General features: G+C 45.1%; 1 protein-coding gene across 15 annotated transcripts in view; it reads left to right on the forward strand.

Annotated features, from left to right (window-relative positions):
- Nrxn3 (neurexin 3) overlaps positions 1–21,089 on the forward strand; it is a 1,618,850-nt gene that overhangs the window by 60,628 nt on the left and 1,537,133 nt on the right. For all 15 annotated transcript variants that reach the window (XR_013044430.1, XR_013044432.1, XR_013044431.1 and 12 more), the window contains exon 2: positions 8,731–10,119. Coding sequence is in view for 12 of the 15 variants with exons in the window: in XM_076551152.1 (XP_076407267.1) it covers positions 9,411–10,119 (709 nt within the window). In the remaining 3 variants the exon portion in view is untranslated. The remainder of the gene's footprint in view (positions 1–8,730; positions 10,120–21,089) is intronic.

Below are 21,089 nucleotides of genomic sequence, written 5' to 3' on the forward strand. Positions count from 1 at the left end.
TTTGGGGTTTCTGGCTGCCTCAGGTGGTTGGGGCTGGGCGGTGCTTGGGATTCCATCAGCACCTTGTAAGGCTCAAGTTCTATGATCTGCAAGGAAAAATTAACTGTTGTATATTAGCCCTCAGATAGCTCAGGGTTCTGGATGGAGATGGAGTGATGGTGGCCTGTGGGGAAGAGATTAATGCCACGAGTGGCTTCTTTATAAACCTTAGGAGCTTGCTAAGATCTGGTAGTAAGGTGCGATTATTATTTTGCTTTGTGTGGTCTTTGATATCTAGCATCCTTGAAAGTGAACCCACCAGTTTCCCCGTTTTATAGGAGACACAACTGGAAAGGCCACATAGCTTCTTATATAGTGACTTGGTTCCGCGTTTGAGAAAGACTGACTCTGAAGTTCAGTCTAGTGCTCTCTCTCACACCAACCAGAACTATTTGTCTGTCTGTCTGTCTGTCTCTTTCTTCCATTCTTCCCTTCTTTCCCTTCTTCCATTATTTCTCTTCCTTCCTTCCTTCCTTCCTTCCTTCCTTCCTTCCTTCCTTCCTTCCTTCCTTCCTTCCTTCCTTCCTTCCTTCCTCCCTCCCTCCCTCCCTCCCTCCCTCCCTCCCTCCCTCCCTCCCTCCCTCCCTCCCCCTGTCTCTCTTCCTTCCTTCCTTCCTTCCTTCCTTCCTTCCTTCCTTCCTTCCTTTCTTTTGTTAGTTTTTGAGACAAGATATTGTCATGTATCTAAGCTTAGCTAGGCTAGGACTAGCTATGTGTCCTAGGACAGGCTCAAATTCATGGTGATTCTCCTGCCTTAGACTTCCAAATGCTGGAATTGCCGGTGTGCCTTACTACACCTGGCTCAGACTTCTTATCCATTGGCTTTGTCTTACTTGTCCCTCAAATTTCCATGAAAGCAAGTCTTTCTTCATCTCAGAAGACTCTCCTCTGGCCACATCAGCCCAGGACCATCTCTGGACTTTGTCTGGACTCTATTATATTCCATGTATATACTCACTTAGCCCTGAATATATCCACCAAAAGGTGTCCAGCCCTTTCCAGGCTATGGAGAATTGGTTCATCTTGAGGTCCTTGTAAGATCAAGACATAAGTACTCTTTTTAGACCTTCCACTCACTGAACTGAACTCCACCCAAAGGTCAATGGAGAACCTATTGTCCATTTCCCAACTTAAGAAATGCTTCGGTCTCCTACCAAAGACCCTGATTGAGCAGCTGATGGATGTCTCTGTAAGCCCCCAATCTTGCCATCTCCAAAGGCTCCCAAGAGACTCCGCAATGACTCATTGTGTGTCTGTGTATGCATGGACATGTGCATACACAGTGTACATATGTGTGCGTATAGAAGTCAGAGGATTATCTTGAGTAATGTTCTTGTTTTTAAGACAGTGTCTCTCACTGGCCTGGAAATCACCTAGTAGTCTGGCTGGTTGATGAGCCCTAGAGATCCTTCTGCTTAGTGTTGGGACTATTCAGCATACGCCTAGTACATTTTATGTGGGTTCTGGGGATCAGGCATTCATATTTGTGCAGCAAGCACTTTATCAATTGGACTCTCCCTCAGCCTTCAGGAATAACTCTTTACAAGTCTGTGACATTGGGATAAATTTCAAAGAAGCTCACCTGTCTTGAATACTGTCCCTGAGCAGGCCAGGTGGAACCATATTAGCCATTCTGAAATAGGAGCCCTGAGGACAAACATTAACCATAATGGAAGCATCCCACAGGGGCTGGATTTCTATTTGTGCTGAGCACTGTGGACCTGAGCTAAGTATGTACTCTGTTATTATGTCCATGATTCATATCAAGCATTGAGACACAGAGAGGCTATGCATCTTGCTCAAGGTCACACAGGCATCAGGTGTCATATCTTGGATTTGTCTGGCTGTGGAGTCCATGTTGGCAGCTGCTATCTCATAAGCCTCTATGTTTTATGTGGGACCCTGGAGGCTGCCCCATGGTATGCCCAGTCCATGCTCATAGCCTGCCTCATCCCTTTACTTTTCCATCTTAAATTGCTTAGATTCATGGTTTTTTACTCTATTAGCATGAAACTGCCTTGCAGGACTTGAACTGCTTTTTAAAAAATTTATCCTTGTATCTGGAACATGAGTGTTTCATGGTTTAAAAAAGATAACTAAAGGGAAAAAACCCCTTTCCCTCAGCTTACCTACACCTCTCTCAAAGAGTGGAGTTTAAAACAAAAACACAGTGAGAGGCACCAGACTGTCAAAGACAACCATCTTCTCTCTCATCTATGGTTTATGTAGTCTTAGATTACATTTGGCTTTCTGGCAGCCACAAAAAGATGTATATATCATACACACACACACACACACACACACACACACACACGAGTGAGACATTGGGTCAATTTCATTCCGGAATTCTTGTTGAATACATAGCTAGAAATCATAAGTTTTGTTCTTGTTATGTTGGAGGATCAAGTTGTAAAACCTTCCATTATCACCCTTAGAACTTGTTTGATTAGATGCAGGCTGTAGAGTAAGCCTACCGTGATCCCTTGGGATCTCCGCAGTTTCATCCATACACTCTCAGTGCCAGCTCAGAGACCAGAGGGTTCCTTCCTGTTCATCTAAGCACCTGAGGAAAACGCAGAGCGGGCCTGACCTGCTCTCCTACCTCAGCCTGCCTCTCAAGAGGGTCCCACTTTCTTTGCTTTCTGCTCTTTAGTCAGTGACAAGTCTTAGTCAATCTCACCTTCTTCATCCTGTGAGAGGCTTGTCCAGAAGATTGGCTTCTGGCCCGGATGTTACTCTGGCATATTTCTCCTGCAATCGATTAGTATTCCTGACAAGAATGGAAGTTGGCCCAGTATTAATGATTTTTATTCACATGTATGCATCTGTGTGAGTGTGGGTCTGTGGGGCAATTGAGGAGGCCAGGAGAGGGTGTCAGATTCCCTGGAGCTGGAATTATGGGCATTGTGAACCATCGGAATTGGGTACTGGGAACCAAACTGTGTCTACTGGAAGAGCAAGAAGTGCTCTTAACCAGTCAGTCATCTGTCCATTCACCACTTCTTATTTTTTTATGGGAATTATTTTTATTTTTTTTAAGTAAAAAGAATGTTGAAGTTCAAGGTTAAAGGAAAAGTTTCTTTTCTTTTTCTATGTCTGTCACCTTTTCCAGTGTTGACACATACCTTTTCTGTAAATCCACTTGACAGATGGGAGTTGAGATCCTCAGGGACTCTTGTCCTTTCCCTGATCTGAAGGGGAAGCAGAGACACTTCTAAAATGGGGGAACTTGTGTGTGTGTGTGTGTGTGTGTGTGTGTGTGTGTGTGTTTGTATGTGTGTGTAGAAGCAGTTTGGCAGGTAGACATGACAGTAGAAGGTGGAGTGGCTTTCTTAAACATGACAAATTGCGAAAGGGAGGACCAGCATGTGAATGGACTGAGAGACACAGGGACATCTGCAAGGCCTGGTGAAGGAATATTGGTTCATAGTTTCCTAGATGAGAGATTGGCTTTATCTTAGGAAGTGTGAGTAAGGAGTCCCAGCCTACAAACAGAAACCAGCAGTAACTTTCTTTAAAACCCTTTACACACACACACACACAAAAAAAAACAAAAACAAAAACAAACAAACAAACAAAAAAAACCCAACCCCCCAAAATAAAACAAACCTCTTCTCCAGGTGACATAGGAAAGTGGCTAGATTATCATGTAGTATGTGTGAGGCAGTATACTATGTGGTTTTTTTTATTGAAATATACAGAAAGACACATGTGTCAGAAGGTGGTACTCAGTCTATGAGTTTGCACACAGTAAACACCTGCAGCATCACTCAGATTCTGAAACAAATTCCACTACCTCTTCTGCCCTTTTCTCATAAGTAACCACTGATGTTCAATAACATAGAATAAATATTTTTGCTTCTTTTCTGTTTTGTATAAACAAAACATGTACAGTACATTCTCTTCCATGTCTTATGCTTGTTTCAACATTATGCTTGTGAGATTCATCCATTCTGTGTCTAGAAATGAAGACTAGTCACCTTCAAATTTCGACACCATTTTGCCTGTATAAATTAAAATTTGTATGTACTCTCTGCTGCAGATGGAAGTTTGGTGATCTTCTACTATGGAGAATAAGGCTATGAACAGTCTCAGATGTCTTTAGACATACTAAGCATTTCTGTTGGTACCTACTTAGTAGGGGCATGAAGTCATGAGTATCTAAAAATGTTTAGCTTTATATGTTTTATTGTTTATATGTTTATAAACATAAATGTTTATATATTTTATTTATAAGGATTTATAAATGTTCAACTATGACAGAAATATAATCACAGTTTTTTCATCATCATGCATATACACAGTTTTACAATTGATAGAGTTCAAAATTAAATTATTGGGTAAGAATTATCAACCCCTTCCCTCTTTTGGAAGCACTTAAAGGTGTTTCCCAATGTTAAGTGACTATGATGATGTGAATCTGGGTCTACGTATAGCTCTGCCTGACTCAAAAGTCCATGTTCTCCATTTTTCTTTATACTACTTTAAGATCTTAGACAGAATTTGTACCTTGACCCTCATTGCCTGTAGCAGGGCCTTACTTGTGTATTAAGGTAGACAGAGTGTCAGGGGGTGGTGGTGGTTGTGATTTAATTGAAGGAGTTAATTTCTGAGACTATTGAGTAAGAATAAACCTCCACCTACCTTCAGAGTGAGAGAAGAAGCATGCCTTTGCCCAAGATTATGGGTGATGGGGATCCAAAGCTTTGTTTCGGGGAGAGGACATGATGTGAGTCTCAAGTCACAGAGAGTTCCTTCAGATACAGATGGGGCAGTATGAGAGGGGAGCTTTTGATAGCCCAGTATTACTAGAATAGTATTTATCAGGACTCTTGGTCTTACCTCCACTCAAACTTGTTTAAATAAAAATTAAGTTCAGTTTATGTAAAGAAAGTCCTAGGATCCACTCCTCTTTAGGCTTCATTGGATCTAGATTTTAAAACAATGCCATTAGAAATCTGTCTTTATGCCTCTTTTGGCTCTTACCTTTTTTTGTTGTCTTCATCCATAGACAAGATTATCTTTAATAATAAGAGTGGTATTTGTCACTAAGTATTGACTTTGAGAATAACAAGGTAGAAAGACTAAGAGAGTCATGTCCCAAATAATTCCGTTTAAAGTCCCAGCATTAACTCTAATTTGACTCAGTTTGGATGGCAGACTTATCTCTAACCCATTTACTGTGACCAAGAGATTGGAATGCCCTAATGGGCTAGCCTGGATTGTGTGATCTGAGATCAAGGTGAATTTCATTTGAATGATACAAACTGGGATTGGTGGTAAAAAAATCTTTCAACTCTGGAATGAGAGATGTAGTGAGTGAGGATCAAAGCCAACATAAAGCCCTTAAAGAGCCTCTGCAGTCCTGGTGAGGGGTCTAAAAAGCAGTTAAGAAGGTTCTAGATTCTATAGGAACGTTTGAAAGCCCCACCTGGGCATTGTAAGGCTGGGTAGAGGATGAACATCATCCCAACCATTCTAGTTGTAGACAACTTCCTATCTTTTGAGTCTGTTTCAAGCTAAACCCCCATGGCCATTGGAAAAGGCAAGGAGTGGGTGGGGAGGGCAAATGGCAGCCAGATCTTCTAAACCATCCTTGTGGCGAATGGCCCACATGTCAGAGTTGTGTGAGGTCTCCCTTGCATCCTAAGCAGCCGGAATATGAGACATTTGCAAAGATGTTCACCCAACATAAAAACTGTGCTGTTCAATAATTATGTAAATTAGCTGGCAATTAGATAATGTCACTCACTTTCCCTCTCTTGCTCGGTTCCCACACAACAGATAAGTGTTTGGAGCTTCAGTATCATCCTCAACCTTCCTTATGGGCTCTGGAGCCAACCAGCCGGTCCCCAGCTGCCTGTGATGACCTGTGGCTCAGGAGTGGGTGGCCATTGGCTGACTGGGTGAAGAAGGTTCTCTGTTATCCTTTGTCCCATTTCTTGAGGAAATGGGATTTCTTCAGAGGCATGTTCTGCTCGATGGATGAAGAAAGCTAAAAGATAATTGCTGGCAGAAGTTGGCTGGAGGCTTTGGATACCTCATGTGAGGTCATATATAGCTTTTGGACATTTGGGGAAATTTTCAAAGGTCATGGTAATGTCCCTAGTTCAAGAGCTTTAGGAGATAATGCTGACGGTCAATGTTGTATCATCTTGATGGAGTGGTTTAGTGGTATCATTCCTGCCTTAGACCTGCCTGGTACCTACGAGAATGAAAGCTTGGCTTCTCTCAGTCAGCCCTTTAGATTCCTCCTGATGCACAGTTTAGGGATGTTGGTGTCTCCAATGCTAATCTGATTGAGAGGGAAGGACAAGAGTCTGAAGGTAAAGGCTCATCTATATAGATTACTGTCGTCACCACAAAGCAGGATGGGTAAATTCACACAATGCTCTTTCATTGGTGTGTGTGCTTGGACATTGTAGTTCTTCATTTATTCATGGGTTTCAACAGACAATTAGGCAGGTATTGATTTGTTTTCCAGGACTACTTGGGGTGGCATCTTGAAAAGCTGAGGGAGTACTCAGCAATGATGTCCTTGTATACAGTGGGGCCATGTTGAAGCCTCTGTATGGAACAGAAGTCAAAGGACCTTATAGTGGCTCTTGAATTCTGTTCTTTGGTTCATTCTTTGTATAGACATTTCACCACTCCTGTTCTATGACAATGTCCTAATGTCCTGTGGTAGGCACTGCGGTCAAGCAGTTGCTTTCCCCCGTCCCTAGGGTGTTGCCACAACAAACAATCTGGTTCTAGTATGATTGATGTCTCCAAAGTACACTTGTCCTCCACCAGTCTGTGATGCTTTTGAGTATGGAAGAGTGTCTTATGCTACTCTGATCCAGTGGAGTGGTACCTGGAATGAGTTAGAGTTAGGTAGACTGGAGTTTCCTCTCTCTTGGAGGATGCTGCCTTTTGACTTGGTTATCATATCTCACTCAACACATTGATCATATTCTTAGAGACTGTTAAGTCTCTTCCAGTCTTTACTTCCTGTTACCCACCTTTGGCTTCATATCTCCCACCCACTCCACTCCAACAGCCTGTACCAGACTCAAGACTTGTATATTGACTATTATTCTTGAATATTCTTCCTGGATATTTACATGGCTAAATTTCATCTTGTCATGGACAAGATGTTTGTATTATTGGCATATAGCTGTGGTGTGAGTGTAGTTGACTTTGTGTTACCAAAATGACATTAACCAGTACATACAAAAAGAAATCCTGAACTTTTGGTAGTAGGCATATACCCCTACAAGTCAGCATCAGTATATTCCAATGTCCACATTCGAATTGGCTATCCCTTGAGCCCATGGGGATATCCATGCCACACTCCAGGAAATACTTCTTGGGTAAAACCCTTTCATGGCACCAAGACTATTGTAATGATGGATTTGATCAGGCTCTTGTGGATACAGGTTGCTTGTTTGTGTAGAACAGGAGTTTGCCCCTGCTTAAAGGGATAGCATCTTCCTCCTTGGTGATGTCCTCCTTGTAAACAGAGCGAACTGCAATGCTCTAATGGAGACTATTGTGAACCACTGTGAACTATCAACTGTGACAAGGAGTAAGCCACAACTTGCCCAGCCCTTGGAAATTACGCTGACTGCTTTATCTGAACAGAGAAATCACTAGCTTGGTTAGGTAGCTCAGCAGCTTCCTTCAGGAACCAGGTCCCAAGCTCAGTGGATATTGCTGCCTTCCTAGTCAATCTAGTATCACTCTGTCTGTGACACTTCTTAGCTACTCATAAATTTTCTCAATACTGTGCATATATACATTGCCCTCTTCTCTCTCTCTCTCTCTCTCTCTCTCTCTCTCTCTCTCTCCCTCCCTCCCTCCCTCCCTCCCTCTCTCTCTCTCTCTTACACACACACACACACACACACACACACACACACACACTTCTCATCTACCAATTCCTTTTCATTTTGGAAGTAAAAAAAAAACAACCTAGAATATATTGACCACTTACTATATACAAAGCCTATGCTGGGACCACACTACATGAATCTCACTAATTTTTCTCTCAATCTTGGAAAGGGGCTATTATTTTGTCTACTTTTCAAATTATTAAGTAGAAATGGAAATAGGCTAGGAATATTGTTTTACATTTCATGTACAGGAATTAGAATCCAAACTCAGTCTTTCAATTTTTTTTTAATATTAAAGTTTTTATTTTAGAAGGTTTCCCTAGTATTTGGTTAGAGATGGAGGCTGTTTTGCCTACTCATTCACTTCTCCTGGTTTTTATGTATATTTCTTTCTAAAATTTAAGGTCTTAGACCTTGTCTACTTAAGCAATAGATTATAAAATTGAAAAAGAAAAAATGTTTTTAATATATAAATAAATGAACATTATATATGGATATTTGAATGTTTTAAAATGTTAATGTTTCAATTTTGGCTATTTGCAAAAAAATGTGCTGATACGGCTTTGGGGACTTTCCATGACATTTTGCATTTTACATCTGGAAAATCTAAGTGTGTCATTAAAAGCTGGGCTCAGGATCTTGCCCTGGCCATGGGAGAACTGACTGGACCCTTGTCCTGTGCGAAGTACCTAGCGTTGAAGTATCTAGAAATGCCTGGCTGGCATGCTCGCACACTCCACCAATCTTCGTGCCGTGGGATGTAATCATTGGTGCTTGGCCCTAATCTTAATCTCTTTTCTCCCTCCCCCCACAGGTCTTCTCTCTGGAGTCCTGCGAGCTGTGTGTGCTATGGGCAGCATTGCCTCCGGTCAGCACCATGAAGCCTGAATCCGCCGCTGCTCTGCTCTGGGCCCTACTCGGCCTGAGTTCTCAGTTGCTTGCCGTTCCCCTCCCCGGGGTCTGCTTCTGCTAGACGGTAGAATCTTAGCACTGGTTCTGGGCTTGGACCTACCATTCACCTGGCTCACTTCACTGTTTCCTCCTCCTCCATCACGGCCTGGGGCTCCAGCCCTGTCCTTGGTCTCCCTGGCTAGGACATTTGCCGGGAGGGGCACATTTCTGAAGGCTTGTTCCTACCCTGGGCTCCTTCTCCTCCTCGAATCAAGGCCTCCGGATCCACGCGGATAGCTGAGATCTTTTCTTGGAGCACGATAATTCTTCCTGACCCCGCCCCTGGTTTGTCCCACCCAACATCCCCTGTCTGTTTCTTCTGCCTCTACTGGATTTCTTGCCTGTGTGCCTATCTAGGCCTGTGTTGTTCCTTCTCCTCCTTCCTCAACCTCCTAACATTCCTGCGTGTTCTCTTCTTCTTGTGTCTTCTCTGTGAACCACGTTGTCTTCTCTCTTCCATCACCAAAGCCTACCCCCTGCTTCCCGCCCCCAGGGCTGTTCCCTGGCCTGTCTATTCCCCTGTGCTCTGGCCCAGCAGCCACAATGAGCTTTACCCTCCCCTCCGTTTTCTTCACCCTAAAGGTGAGCATCTTTCTGGGCTCCCTCGTTGGGCTCTGCCTGGGTCTGGAGTTCATGGGCCTCCCCAACCAGTGGGCCCGCTACCTGCGCTGGGATGCTAGCACGCGCAGTGACCTGAGCTTCCAGTTCAAGACCAACGTGTCCACAGGGCTGCTCCTGTATTTGGATGATGGTGGTGTCTGTGACTTCCTCTGCCTCTCCCTGGTGGATGGCCGAGTTCAGCTCCGCTTTAGCATGGACTGCGCCGAGACCGCTGTGTTGTCCAACAAGCAGGTGAACGACAGCAGCTGGCACTTCCTCATGGTGAGCCGTGACCGCCTCCGCACTGGGCTGGTGATTGACGGCGAGGGCCAGTCTGGGGAGCTCCAGCCTCAGCGGCCCTACATGGATGTGGTCAGTGACTTGTTCCTCGGTGGCGTCCCTGCTGACATCCGGCCTTCTGCCCTGACCCTCGATGGAGTACAGAACATGCCCGGCTTTAAGGGATTAATGCTGGATCTCAAGTACGGCAACTCAGAGCCTCGGCTTCTGGGGAGCCAGGGTGTCCAGTTAGAAGCAGAGGGACCCTGTGGCGAGCGTCCCTGTGAAAATGGTGGGATCTGTTTCCTCCTGGATGGCCACCCCACTTGTGACTGTTCCACCACCGGCTATGGTGGCACACTCTGCTCCGAAGGTAAGAGTGCCCCCTTCCCCTCCCCAACTCCCTCTCCCTGCTATAGATCCTCCTGTTGAGTGACTGGGTAAAGGCAGGAGGGGGCGGGATTGAAACCAGCTCTATGTGCAAGTGCAGCTTCAGCTACATGACTGGGCCTCCTCCTCCAAGGAAGTGGTAGAAACTCGTCTCCTTGCTCTCAATGGAAAAGGCACCGGATCTCAGCAGGAAGAAGAGTACAGGCTACTCAACCGTGCCCTCTGACTCAACCTCAAGGGCTAGGTGGAGTAGACTGCAGAGTGTGTATACAGCTCAGCCGGATTAGCACGGAAGGAGAAGCAAGAGAGGGATTGCAAGCAAGGGGGCTGTCTCTGCCACTCCTGACTCTAGGAGACTTGGACCCCATCTTCTTGCTTCTTCCTTAGCTTAAGCAATGCCCTGCAGAGAATGGAGGTAGATGCTCTACAGGGTCCATGCTTGGCCCTATTACAATTATTTCAGTCTTGTTATGTCACCCCTTAGCCCATGAGAGGCAGCTAGAAGGGCGTCAAGGAATCATTGGAGACCACCTGTCCTTGTCCTAGCAATGAGGTTATTTTATGAGGCTCCTCTCTAGAAATGGCTTCCTTTCCTGAGTGCTGCGTATACTGAGATACGTGTGGATGGGCACAGGGCTGGACTGGAGCCTTGTCCAATGGAATCCCCCAAATGACACTGGAAAACTGCCTACATCCAACTACCACTTGAGACAGGGAGTAAGGGATGGAGAGAAGGAGGGAAGAAGAGAAGAGAGTGAAGGAGGGAGGGAGGGAGAGAGGGAGAGGGAGAGGGAGAGGGAGTGAGTGAGATAGATAGATAGATAGAAACATTTTCTTGCAAAGAACTTAAGTTGCCCCAACCTTTCCACATTAACTTCCTAACTTCCATTGGGTGTTCCCTGTGAGGAAGTACTTTAATATGACAAACAAACACAAATAACATATAAATTCCTGCCCCCCTGCACTCACTATAGGCTTAGATTTGGGAAAGAGAAATCATTGAGGTGATCAAGGATGTGAGAACTGAGGAGACAGGTGTGTATCTCGAGAGGGTAGGATGTGGAGGACACAAAATGAGTTACATTCTGATTCTTCTTGAGATGTTTTGTGTTGTCAACCCATTGGGCCTCTCCATGGAGGTGGTGCCATTCTTTAAGGAAGATCAGTGGTTCTCAACCCCATCTGAACATTGAAATCACCTTGGAGGAACTGAGAAACTTTCAAGCCATACCCAGGCTTATTATACCAGCATCTCTGGGGGTGGGTGGGTGGAGGAATGGAATCCCAGAAACTCTATTTTTAATATTCCAGCTTTTCATATGATCCCAATGTACAGTCAAGGTGAAGAATTCCCTGGTACAGGGTCAAAGAGGTCAGAGTGATGTTGGAAACCAGAGTCTCTCTTGGGGTTCTTGGTCTCATTAATAAAAGAATTGAAGAATGGACTCAAATGGAAGCTTGAGGGAAATTTTATTAGGTTAAGAAACAAACAAACAAACAAACGGTAGACAAGCTGTAAACCTCAGCAGCTTCCCAGAGGCAGAGAGAAGGAAACAATCCTTGCCCTTTGAGATAATCTGGCATGGAAGTCAACCACATAGTAAACAGGCAGGCACATGGTAGGGAGTGGAGTTTTCAAGAAAGAATAAGGAAGCCCCAAGTGCCAGGGAAAGCATGACTAGGATCTGAAATCAAAAGACAGAAGAGAAGAAAAGGTAGCGGTGCCTGTCGAAGGACTCAGAAAGGTTCACAGACCCAGCTGAACCTTGTAGTGGCCCCTGGGGACTGCTCTAGGAGGTGAGGCTTCTAGGAAGGAAGATTATCTCATGAAAGAAATCATTATTCCAGCTCTGTCTTTCGAGTGTCTTAAGGTGAGCCTGCCTTCCCAGCGTGGTCCTGCCTCTCTGAGGGGTGGTCTCTTAATCAGATCACTGACCTGCCCACTGGAATATTAGGTCTCAACCCAGGTCAGACATTTCATTCTCTTGTTCAGGAGGAAATAGCTTTCCCTTAATGGGCTATTGCAACTGTGTCAAGAGGGTGGGGCCAGGTAAGTATCTTGTTCCTCTCTCTGTTCAGGTAAGGGCATATATTGGGATTTGTTTCTAACATTGTATTTGTGGGTGTTCCTTTTGGGAATTGTCCATCCTTTATAAAGCCGATTATGTTTGATATAAAAGTTATGTACTATGAGGTGTTAAGATATCTTTTAAAAGTCAAACTAAGTTTATTTTACAGGTGGAACATGTTGGAGACGGACATGTTGGGAACTGGGTAGGAGGCTCCATTGCAGGTTGTGCATGGACTACTGTGAAAATAATCCCCTGTTGTTCTGTCCTTTACCAGGCTAGGTTGTACATTTCCCTTCTTGTGACTAGACCTTAGGAAAAGGAGATGCTGGACACATACATTATCTCTTTAGGCCCACAGACATATCCAACCCATGGTTCCCAGACCACTTGCTTCACCAGACAGCTCTGAAGAGCGTTCAGTACATCTTTAGATGACATATCATGTTGTATGTAGTGTTGAAAGGTGGGGCACCCTTGTAGGCTTTGATTTTTCCTCATTGAAAATTAGTGGAGAAGAGGACTGGAGTTAACACATAAAACATGCTGTTGGAATGCGGTTATTAAAGGCTTCTTATGAGCAGGTGCCTTCGGAGCTGACTGACGCTCCAGAGCTTCGTGACTTGGGAGAACGTTCTGCCTGAAGAAGATGCTGACAGGATCACTTGTTTTCTCCTTTGCCCAGAGGATCTGTTCTGCTCTCAGCGCTTGCATTGAAAGCTGGCATTCTTCCTTTTGAGGGACCAGGGTGTCTGCAAGTGTGTCGTTAACTTGCTGATTATCTCTGATTGCATGTGTGTGTGTGCGCGTGTATGCATGTGTGTGTGTGTGTGTGTGTGTGTGTGTGTGTGTGTGTGTGTGTGTGTATGTTTCAAAAGAACTCATTTCCTCCAGGCAGGTTTGGATCAGCACTTTCAGCAGGAAGAATATATATGTATGTATGTTTGTGTATATATATATATATATATATATATATATATATATATATATATATGTGTGTATATACACATACACCATATATATGTATGTGTGTAAATTTTCTTTTCTATTTTTATTTATTTTTGTATGTGTGTTATTATTTTCTCAGTGGGATTTCTTCAGATTGAATGCAGTTGATTTCTAAGGCTTAAATGCAACATGCATATTTTAATAATTGTTCTTTCTGTGAGGTTCAGGGTTCAGATTTCTTCTTCTGTACAGAAAGGAGCAGAGCAGACAGACTCTGTGATAACTCACAGCTGGCTAGCCTGAAAACAGAATGACCTCAAAGTTTTGGTGAAAATGGTTATTGGGAGGTAAAAGAATTTACCATGGATGACATGAAGCCTGCTGATCCCAGTAATTGTCATCATGTCTGATCAGTCACAAAATTGCAATTACAAAATATCCGTTGCCTCCACACATTGTTAAGTTTTGTAGAGTAAGCATAAACACTTTCTTGCCTGTAAAATATGGAGTGGGAAAAGTCAGAGCAGTTTCTAAGTGTCAAGCAGATATACATATAACATGATAAATAGCCTAAACAAATGCCTGCCATTTCCCTAAAGACAATGTGAAGGGGGCAGTGGACATGTAGCCACACCTCTTTCCTCAATAGATCACACGTACCACAGAAGAGAAATCAGGGTACTTTCCCACGTTAGTGGGGCCTATGTATCAAGCACCCAGTTGTCCCAGTTTGTGGGATGGACCTTTTCATTTGAGTGTATGAGGGTCTGTTTTGTACTTTACCTATTCTGAGACCAGGGGCAGCTGGGTAGGTTTCTGCACCTTCCTGTGGTCTACTTGGGGCCTGTTGGAGATGGCCTTTGTAGTCCATTAGTTTGTAGCATACCTGCAATGTTGCTGTTTGCTTGACCTCTCTGGCTCTACATGCCTCAATGGCTCCAAAATGTGTCTGTACTGCACCCCAGAAAGAATACACAGGTGCACCAATCTCTTTATGTGTTTTTAACTGTTCTGATTCCATGTGAGAACAGGGGAAGACAACAGAGATAGTTGATATGGGGGACCTGGGCCCAAAGGTAAGAGGTAGCGGACACACTGTCTTCTCTTTCAGGTGAAGGATTGTGAACTCTGGCTGCAAACTGACTTCTGAACTCAGGAAAGCTTCAGCCTGCAGCTCATGTTCTCACTGATAGTCACACCAAGCATTATGGCACACAATGACCGTGTAGAGAAGAGGTTTCAGGTTCTTACTTCTAGGTATTATGTTTATAAACAAAGTGCTTTGATTGCCAACCAGTAAATAATCATGAGGACAGAGGAAGGGCAGATAAGACAAAGCAGTTTTCAAATGATGAATGTGATTTGGAATTTAGTGAGGGCGTGGTCCAGCACTCTCACTGGTCCTTTTGTCTAGTTCAGTCCTATGATGAAATTTAGTGAGCAGAAAGTGAATAGGTGTCCCCAGCTTCCTCTAGGGACAAGTCCCATCATAGGCTATGGAAAATTTGTCATTACCTCAAAATGAGTTGAGATGATTATTTTTGAAGTATTCTTAGTTATGAAAGTACATGCACTGAATTTCTCAGCAAGCTCATAGTTGTGAAGCATCGATTCACTGCCAAGGCATATAAAGCTTAGTCCCAGTTTCCCTGAAGACTTCATTTAACATGAAGTCAGCCTGCTTCAGGGAGGATGGAGCCAGGGAACAATGGAGAAGGTTTGGACTGACCTGTTCTCCGGAATGAATCTCATGATATAGGCCTATCTATGTCACATATCATTTGGCTGACTGGCAGTTGGCTTGACTGATGTCTCATCACCGCTGTGTGGTCTTTGTGTGCCTTCCAGAAAGCCAATGTCAATGACTTTTCTTTTTTTCCGAGAATTGTACCACTTTCCTCCCAACTCTCAAAACAAGAGAATGGCATCCACCCAGAGGAGACTGCTTACCCCTAAGCATTCTTGAAGTTCTGAGCACACTGTTAAGGTACCAGGGATGCCCCTGGTTGGAACTTCCTGTTGGAGTAAAACATGGCCCTCTCCCTTCCTTTTCCCGAGTGTATACTCCGTTGCAATTATAACATAGCAATCTGTGTTAACTCTTCAGGCCCTGGAGGCCTGGGGACAAGGTTGTGGTGAGCAATCAGAGGACAAAAGGTAGCTCTCTTCCCAACATATCTCTGTGGTATGGAGAAGGCAAAAAAGCAGAAAGGTCTTACAATGTACACAGAGGAGGTTTTGTGCTTCTGCACCCTGACTTCCCACCTCGTATTCATGCTTTCTGTGGGATCAGCTCCTGCTCTCTCCAGCCCAGCCAGCCATCCAGTCAGCCAGTCAGCCAGCCAGCCAGCCAGCAGGGGCTGTCGCTAAACGGAGCTTGAATAGGGGTCTGATTGCTCCTTTTCCCTCCTCTCCTCCTGATTACCAAGTGAGATTTCCTGGGTATGCTGTATGCTAAATGGCAGAACAGCCGCCCGCCACTTGCTCCAATTATCCCTCTTTTAACTGCTGAGGGAGAACAATTTTTCTAATCTCCCCTCTCCCATAGTACCCCTGCCTCCTCCCTTAAAGAAATAAGACCCCCTTTTCCTTGTTCTCCCTTCAGTGGGCCAAGAGCAGCCTCTTTCCCTTTCCAGAGACCGAACACCAGCTGCAGGCTGAAAAGGGGGCGGGGGCAGTGGGGAACGATTTGGTCCACATTCAGCAAGGTTGAGGGTCAGGCAGGCATTGTGACAGGAGCCTTGGAGTGGCACGTGAACTTGAATTTGCATTTGGTAATGAGATGTCACAGGCCCCAGCACTGGGGGCTAATTATTTTTAAGACCCCTATCTCCCTTTGCAGGCTGCCCTGGAAAAGATGCTTTCTAGTTCCTGGGGCAGCTGCCCATCAGCTGAGTCTCCACTCCCCCCCCCTCCACCTTCCTTCATGAGGAGGAGAAGTGGGATGCAGGCTGTACTTGGGGGATGGGATGAGTATGTACATATGCCCCCTGGCCACTGGACTGACCCTGTACTCACTGGCTCTGCAGTTTGGTCCATAGCAATGAGACCTCAGAGTGTAACTGAAGTGAGAAGCTGTGGGGTGTGTCTCTGCTCAAGGTCAGTTGCCCTTTTGTGGACAAAGTAGTCCTGGAGCTATTGTTGCCATTGCCATTGTAGAATACCAACATTTGCCTAACATTCTGGTGCATTCATATTTATTGGCTCATCTGATCCCCACTCTCCTGTGAGGCTGATGTCATTGAACATCTGTTTGGCAGATGAAGAAACGGGGCCAGAGAAATTTGGGACTCCAACAAAATTTAGTAAAGTGGCTAAGAGTGTGATCCCTGGGATGAAAATAATCTGGACTGAAATCTGATCTTGTCCATTTATAGACTGTGTGTATTTGGATAAAGTTTGTGACGCTTCAGTGGCTTCATGGACAGTAATGAATAACAACAGCAACTCCTAATAACCACAGAGCATTTGCTTGATATCGGTATGGTTCTAACTGCTTTGCATGCGGTCGCTCTTGCAACCCTCAAAACCACTCTTGACACACAACTACAGTTTATCTTGCAGGTAAGAAAAGAGAGATGGGTTAAATAATCTAAGATCTGCAGACAAAAGGCAAATCTAGGCTTGGTACCCAGACTCTCTGGCTTCAGAGCCCACCCTCTTCACTATGTTCTGTTATGGCCATTAGAAACCAGACCTCAGAGTTGTTGAGGACATTGAATTAGATAGAATATCAAAACCTATCTGCATAGACTTTGGGTAAGAACAGTGTCTGTCCATGAGGCTTCACGGAAGTTTTGAGCTTCGCCTACCTCCGCCATTTTCCTGTATCTCAGTTTTAAAGATGGCAGAGGCAGAAGGCAGGGGACGTCAGGGGGCACACAATCAAATATCATTGCCGTCTCTCCGGTTCAAAAGCAAGGGGTGGCTGACTATGATTTTTCACTTGGACCGTATTCACAGCTTTTTGTCTGCCTTTGCCTCCCAAGCAACCCACAAAGGCAGAGGGCAGGCTTCACCTCTGTGAGTGGGTGAGGAGATGCAGACCCCAGGGTATCATTGAACTTGTTGTGTGTAGAAGGTGTGAGACTGAGCTCGGCTGCTGCCTTCTCTCAAAATGGAGCTCCCAGACCCCCCAACATGACATTTTACTCCCACTAAAGATCCCCTCATTAACACAAATGGCCTGTGTCTCCATAGTGAAATGGAGCATCGCCTCCCTGGATGTCTAAGATAAGCAAAATGTCAAGCTCCCGGTACAGGAGGTTATCAGCTGGGCCAGTCCCAGGAGCCTTGCTGTTCCCAGCTGGGGAGAGCAAGAGAGAATAGGAGAGAAAGGGAAAACAGATGAAAATTAGCATTCAGTTCCCACCCTCAAGACCTTGATTTGCAGCTAAGTAACTGGAGACTGGACCCAAGGGTCTCCAGGCAGTTGGAGCAGAACTACAGCATCTGGAGGAGCATCGCTGGAGGAAGACAGCCTCTTCAGACTTACCTTTGGGTTCCTAGGTACCAGGAGTTGCCCATCACCCACTCAGGGCTGGTGATGGAGGTCCCTAGGTTCTTTCCTGTCAGACTCCTGGTTTCCGGTTGCCTTCTGTTTTCCTTCACATCTGACGCCACCAAACTTCCTTTTCTGTTTATTCTTTTCTTGTGTGTGTATGTGTGTGTAGGGGAGGGGCAGGATGACAGAGGTGGATTTACGATAGTGAAATTAAACCTTTACTAAATCTTAATTTGCTTGAGCCCCTTACAAGGCCTCAGACCTCATTTTATATTTGCAAATATTTTTTTCTTAAGGACCCCCAAATATCATGGGCTTCAGGTACCACCTCTATGTACCGGCCCTGGTGGAGAAGACTCGTTGCTGTCCAGTGATAGCAATGCCAGTCTGGGTGTGTGTGTGTGTGTGTGTGTGTGTGTGTGTGTGTGTGTGTGTGTGATTCCCTCCAACCAGTGACTGCACTTCATCACAGACGTGTGCCACTTTGTAACCAACAGAGTTGGAAGAGCTATGGCTGGAGAGCGTGGGCTGGGGAAGGCAGAGAGGAATACACTTTGTAAAGGGGAGGAAGAGGTAGCTTCGAGAATATCCAGGGGTAAAGGGAGGAATTGTTTGCAAGCATTTGCTGCAGATTCAGAGGAACAAGCTAGCATTTAAATGGAAGGATAACTCTAGCCATTCTCGCAGGCTTTTCTAGCTGAGCTGGGCATCTTTGATTTGGTTAACTCTCTTGGGGCTGTGTGACAGGTGACCGGCGGTGGCCAGCAGAGGAGAAGGACGAAGTATGGCTCCCCAGGCCTGTCTTCCTGATCTATTTGGAAAGTGACATTGCCAGTGGGTTGTCATTAATGCTGCTGTTCTCCAGGAACTGGTGTCTTTAGGTGACCGATTTAGAAGCGATATGGGGCCCCCTTTAAATGCGTCATTGTCTGTGCCTGCTCACAGACCTTGACTTCTGTCCTCTCTCTCTCTCTCTCTCTCTCTCTCTCTCTCTCTCTCTCTCTCTCTCTCTCTCTCTCTCTCTCTCGTTCTCTTTTTATAATCCCAGGAACCAATCGCTTTAAAAATAAATTGACCTCATAGTCATCCGGCTGAACTTCCTACGTCTATTCAGTGATAAACCTTGCTTTGCATCTAGTCCTAGAAATGTTGACTGCTTTCAGCTTTTGTGGGGGGTGGCCTTATAGTGGGCAAGGAAAACAAGGGTCTGAAAGTTGCATTGATGGCAGAAAGGCAGGGCAAGAACTACAGGGCCATCCAGCTCCTGGTGTGCAGGTTTTCCAGCTGTGAAACACATTTAGGAGCCTTGTTTAAATACAGTGTGTGTGTATGCGTGTATGTATACATGCATGTACATGTGTGTGCACGTGTGTGGAAGCCAGAGGAAAACCTCAATTGTTCTAGTCTGCAGGCCTTGTCTGTCTTTTTTTTTTTTTTTTTTAAGGATAAGGTCTCTCTTACTAAGTAGGTGAGGGTGGCTAGAGAGTGAGCCTTCAAAAGCCACCTCTTTTCATGTTCTCAGTTCACCCCCCACACTTTTTAAAATAAGGGTCCTGGGGGTCAAACTCAGATCCTCATGCTCACAGGGCAGGCTACTCCTTCCAAACACAGCATCTTAGTAGCTAAGAAAATGACCAGGGAGTTTTTCCTTCAAGTTTCTCGGTGAGACGCTATTCATTACTTTCTTGTCGTCTTGCCTCTCATCTGCCACTTTGGTTTTTTTGAAGTTGCCTGGTGTGACAGTGCGGTATCTGTGGAAAAAAGGCTCTTCACAGTCCTGTGGCTGTTGAGCACACTGGGGCTGGAGTCTCTGCCCTAGGAGACAGTGCAGTCCAGACAACCCCGTAACCGCTCCTCTAGGTGTGCTTGGAAGGATGGTGCCCGCAGCCCTGGAACACAAAGTACGCCGAGAGAGTGCACAGCTGATTTACTTAATAAGTTGCTTTCAAATAAAAAAATGAGGGCACCACTTGTGAGGCGAGATAAGCTGGATAGCAGAGCTGAAATGGCTTGCTTGTGATCCACGCCGCAAGAAAAGGGCCAGCCAGGCTGGGAGGTCAGTGAACACGCAAGGTTTCTTCCTCCTGAGTCGTTTTCTGAAGCTGCTTTGCTGCTCCAGATGGGGCCCTGTTTCTCGCATCCTTAGTTCTGAAGGGCTGAAGGAATGGGGAAGAGTGGGCTTGGAGATTGATGAGCCTCTGATCCGAGGGCCCCTAGAAAGACTAATCCTCCTGCAGCTGTATTTGCTCCATCTGGGTCAGAAGAGACAAGACTGCAGCTTGGATAGAGATGACAGGGAATAGAAAGGTGCTGGGAGCCTGCCTGCCGCCTTTTAGGTAGAGGTGGGGGGGTATTCTGAAATCTGCAGGGGGCTCTTGCAGTACAGAAGAAGCCTATGAGGTTAGAAGTATGACCTTTTGGGGAGGGAGTTCTACTGTGTTTCTGTGGCCGTCTAGCTATGATCTTTCCGTGGAAGCCAAAGTACGTTTTTAAAGGATGCAAGAATCCTGAGTTTAAGGCAGCGCTGAGGTGATTAGGTTTAATTTGTCACAGCTTAATTCTCACTACTACCCTTCCATCAACATCAGACTAGTTCACTGTAGTCACCTGTCACGGCAAGGGGCTTGGTGCTTTTTCAGGTTAGTTTAATGTATCTCTGATTAGCGCAGAGTATCAGAAATTTCTGTCATTAGGACACACTGTGCTTCCCAGCCACATTGTTATTGTTCCATTCCAGTTAAATCAATTCTTTGTGGACCATGTGGGTAAGGAGGATGAATTCGAGGATAGCTGAGTCCTGACCTTTCTAGATTTGTGTGTGTGTGTGTGTGTGTGTGTGTGTGTGTGTGTGTGTGTGTGTATGTGCACATGAATTAACCCCATTTCAAAGTAAAATTTGTAAGGGGTTCTCTTGCTATTGAAGGTATTTTTATTATGTAGCCTGAGGGCTATATGCACCCCGGGTTAGCTATGAATGTGGCCCAACTGAATACCTTACTTGAAGCACATGATTCTTTTGTAGTATTTTCCATAACTTTATTGCACAGTTCTAGAGTGTGAACTTTGTTGTTGACCACAGGGTGTTGCGTTCTCAAAAGGTTGGAACCTGTAAGCAGCACACAGCATTTCATTATTTAGAATTAACTATATGATTGATTGGTGTGTGTGTATGTGTGTGTGTGTGTGCATGCACTTACCTGTGTGTGCATGTGTACATGCTCACTCATTTGTGGAAGCCAGAGGTCAGCACTGGTGACTTCCAGTATTGTTCTCCACCTTACTTTATGAGACAAGGTCTTTTGCTGATCCTAGAGTTCACTGACTCTGCAAGACCACCTTGCCAGCAAGCCTCTGAGGTCTTTCCTAGTGCTGGGATTACAAATGTGGACCACCATGTCCGGCTTTTTACATGGATGCTAGGAAATAGAACTC

Source organism: Peromyscus maniculatus, chromosome 14, assembly GCF_049852395.1.
Source record: "Peromyscus maniculatus bairdii isolate BWxNUB_F1_BW_parent chromosome 14, HU_Pman_BW_mat_3.1, whole genome shotgun sequence".
In the NCBI taxonomy this organism is placed as follows: domain Eukaryota; kingdom Metazoa; phylum Chordata; class Mammalia; order Rodentia; family Cricetidae; genus Peromyscus; species Peromyscus maniculatus.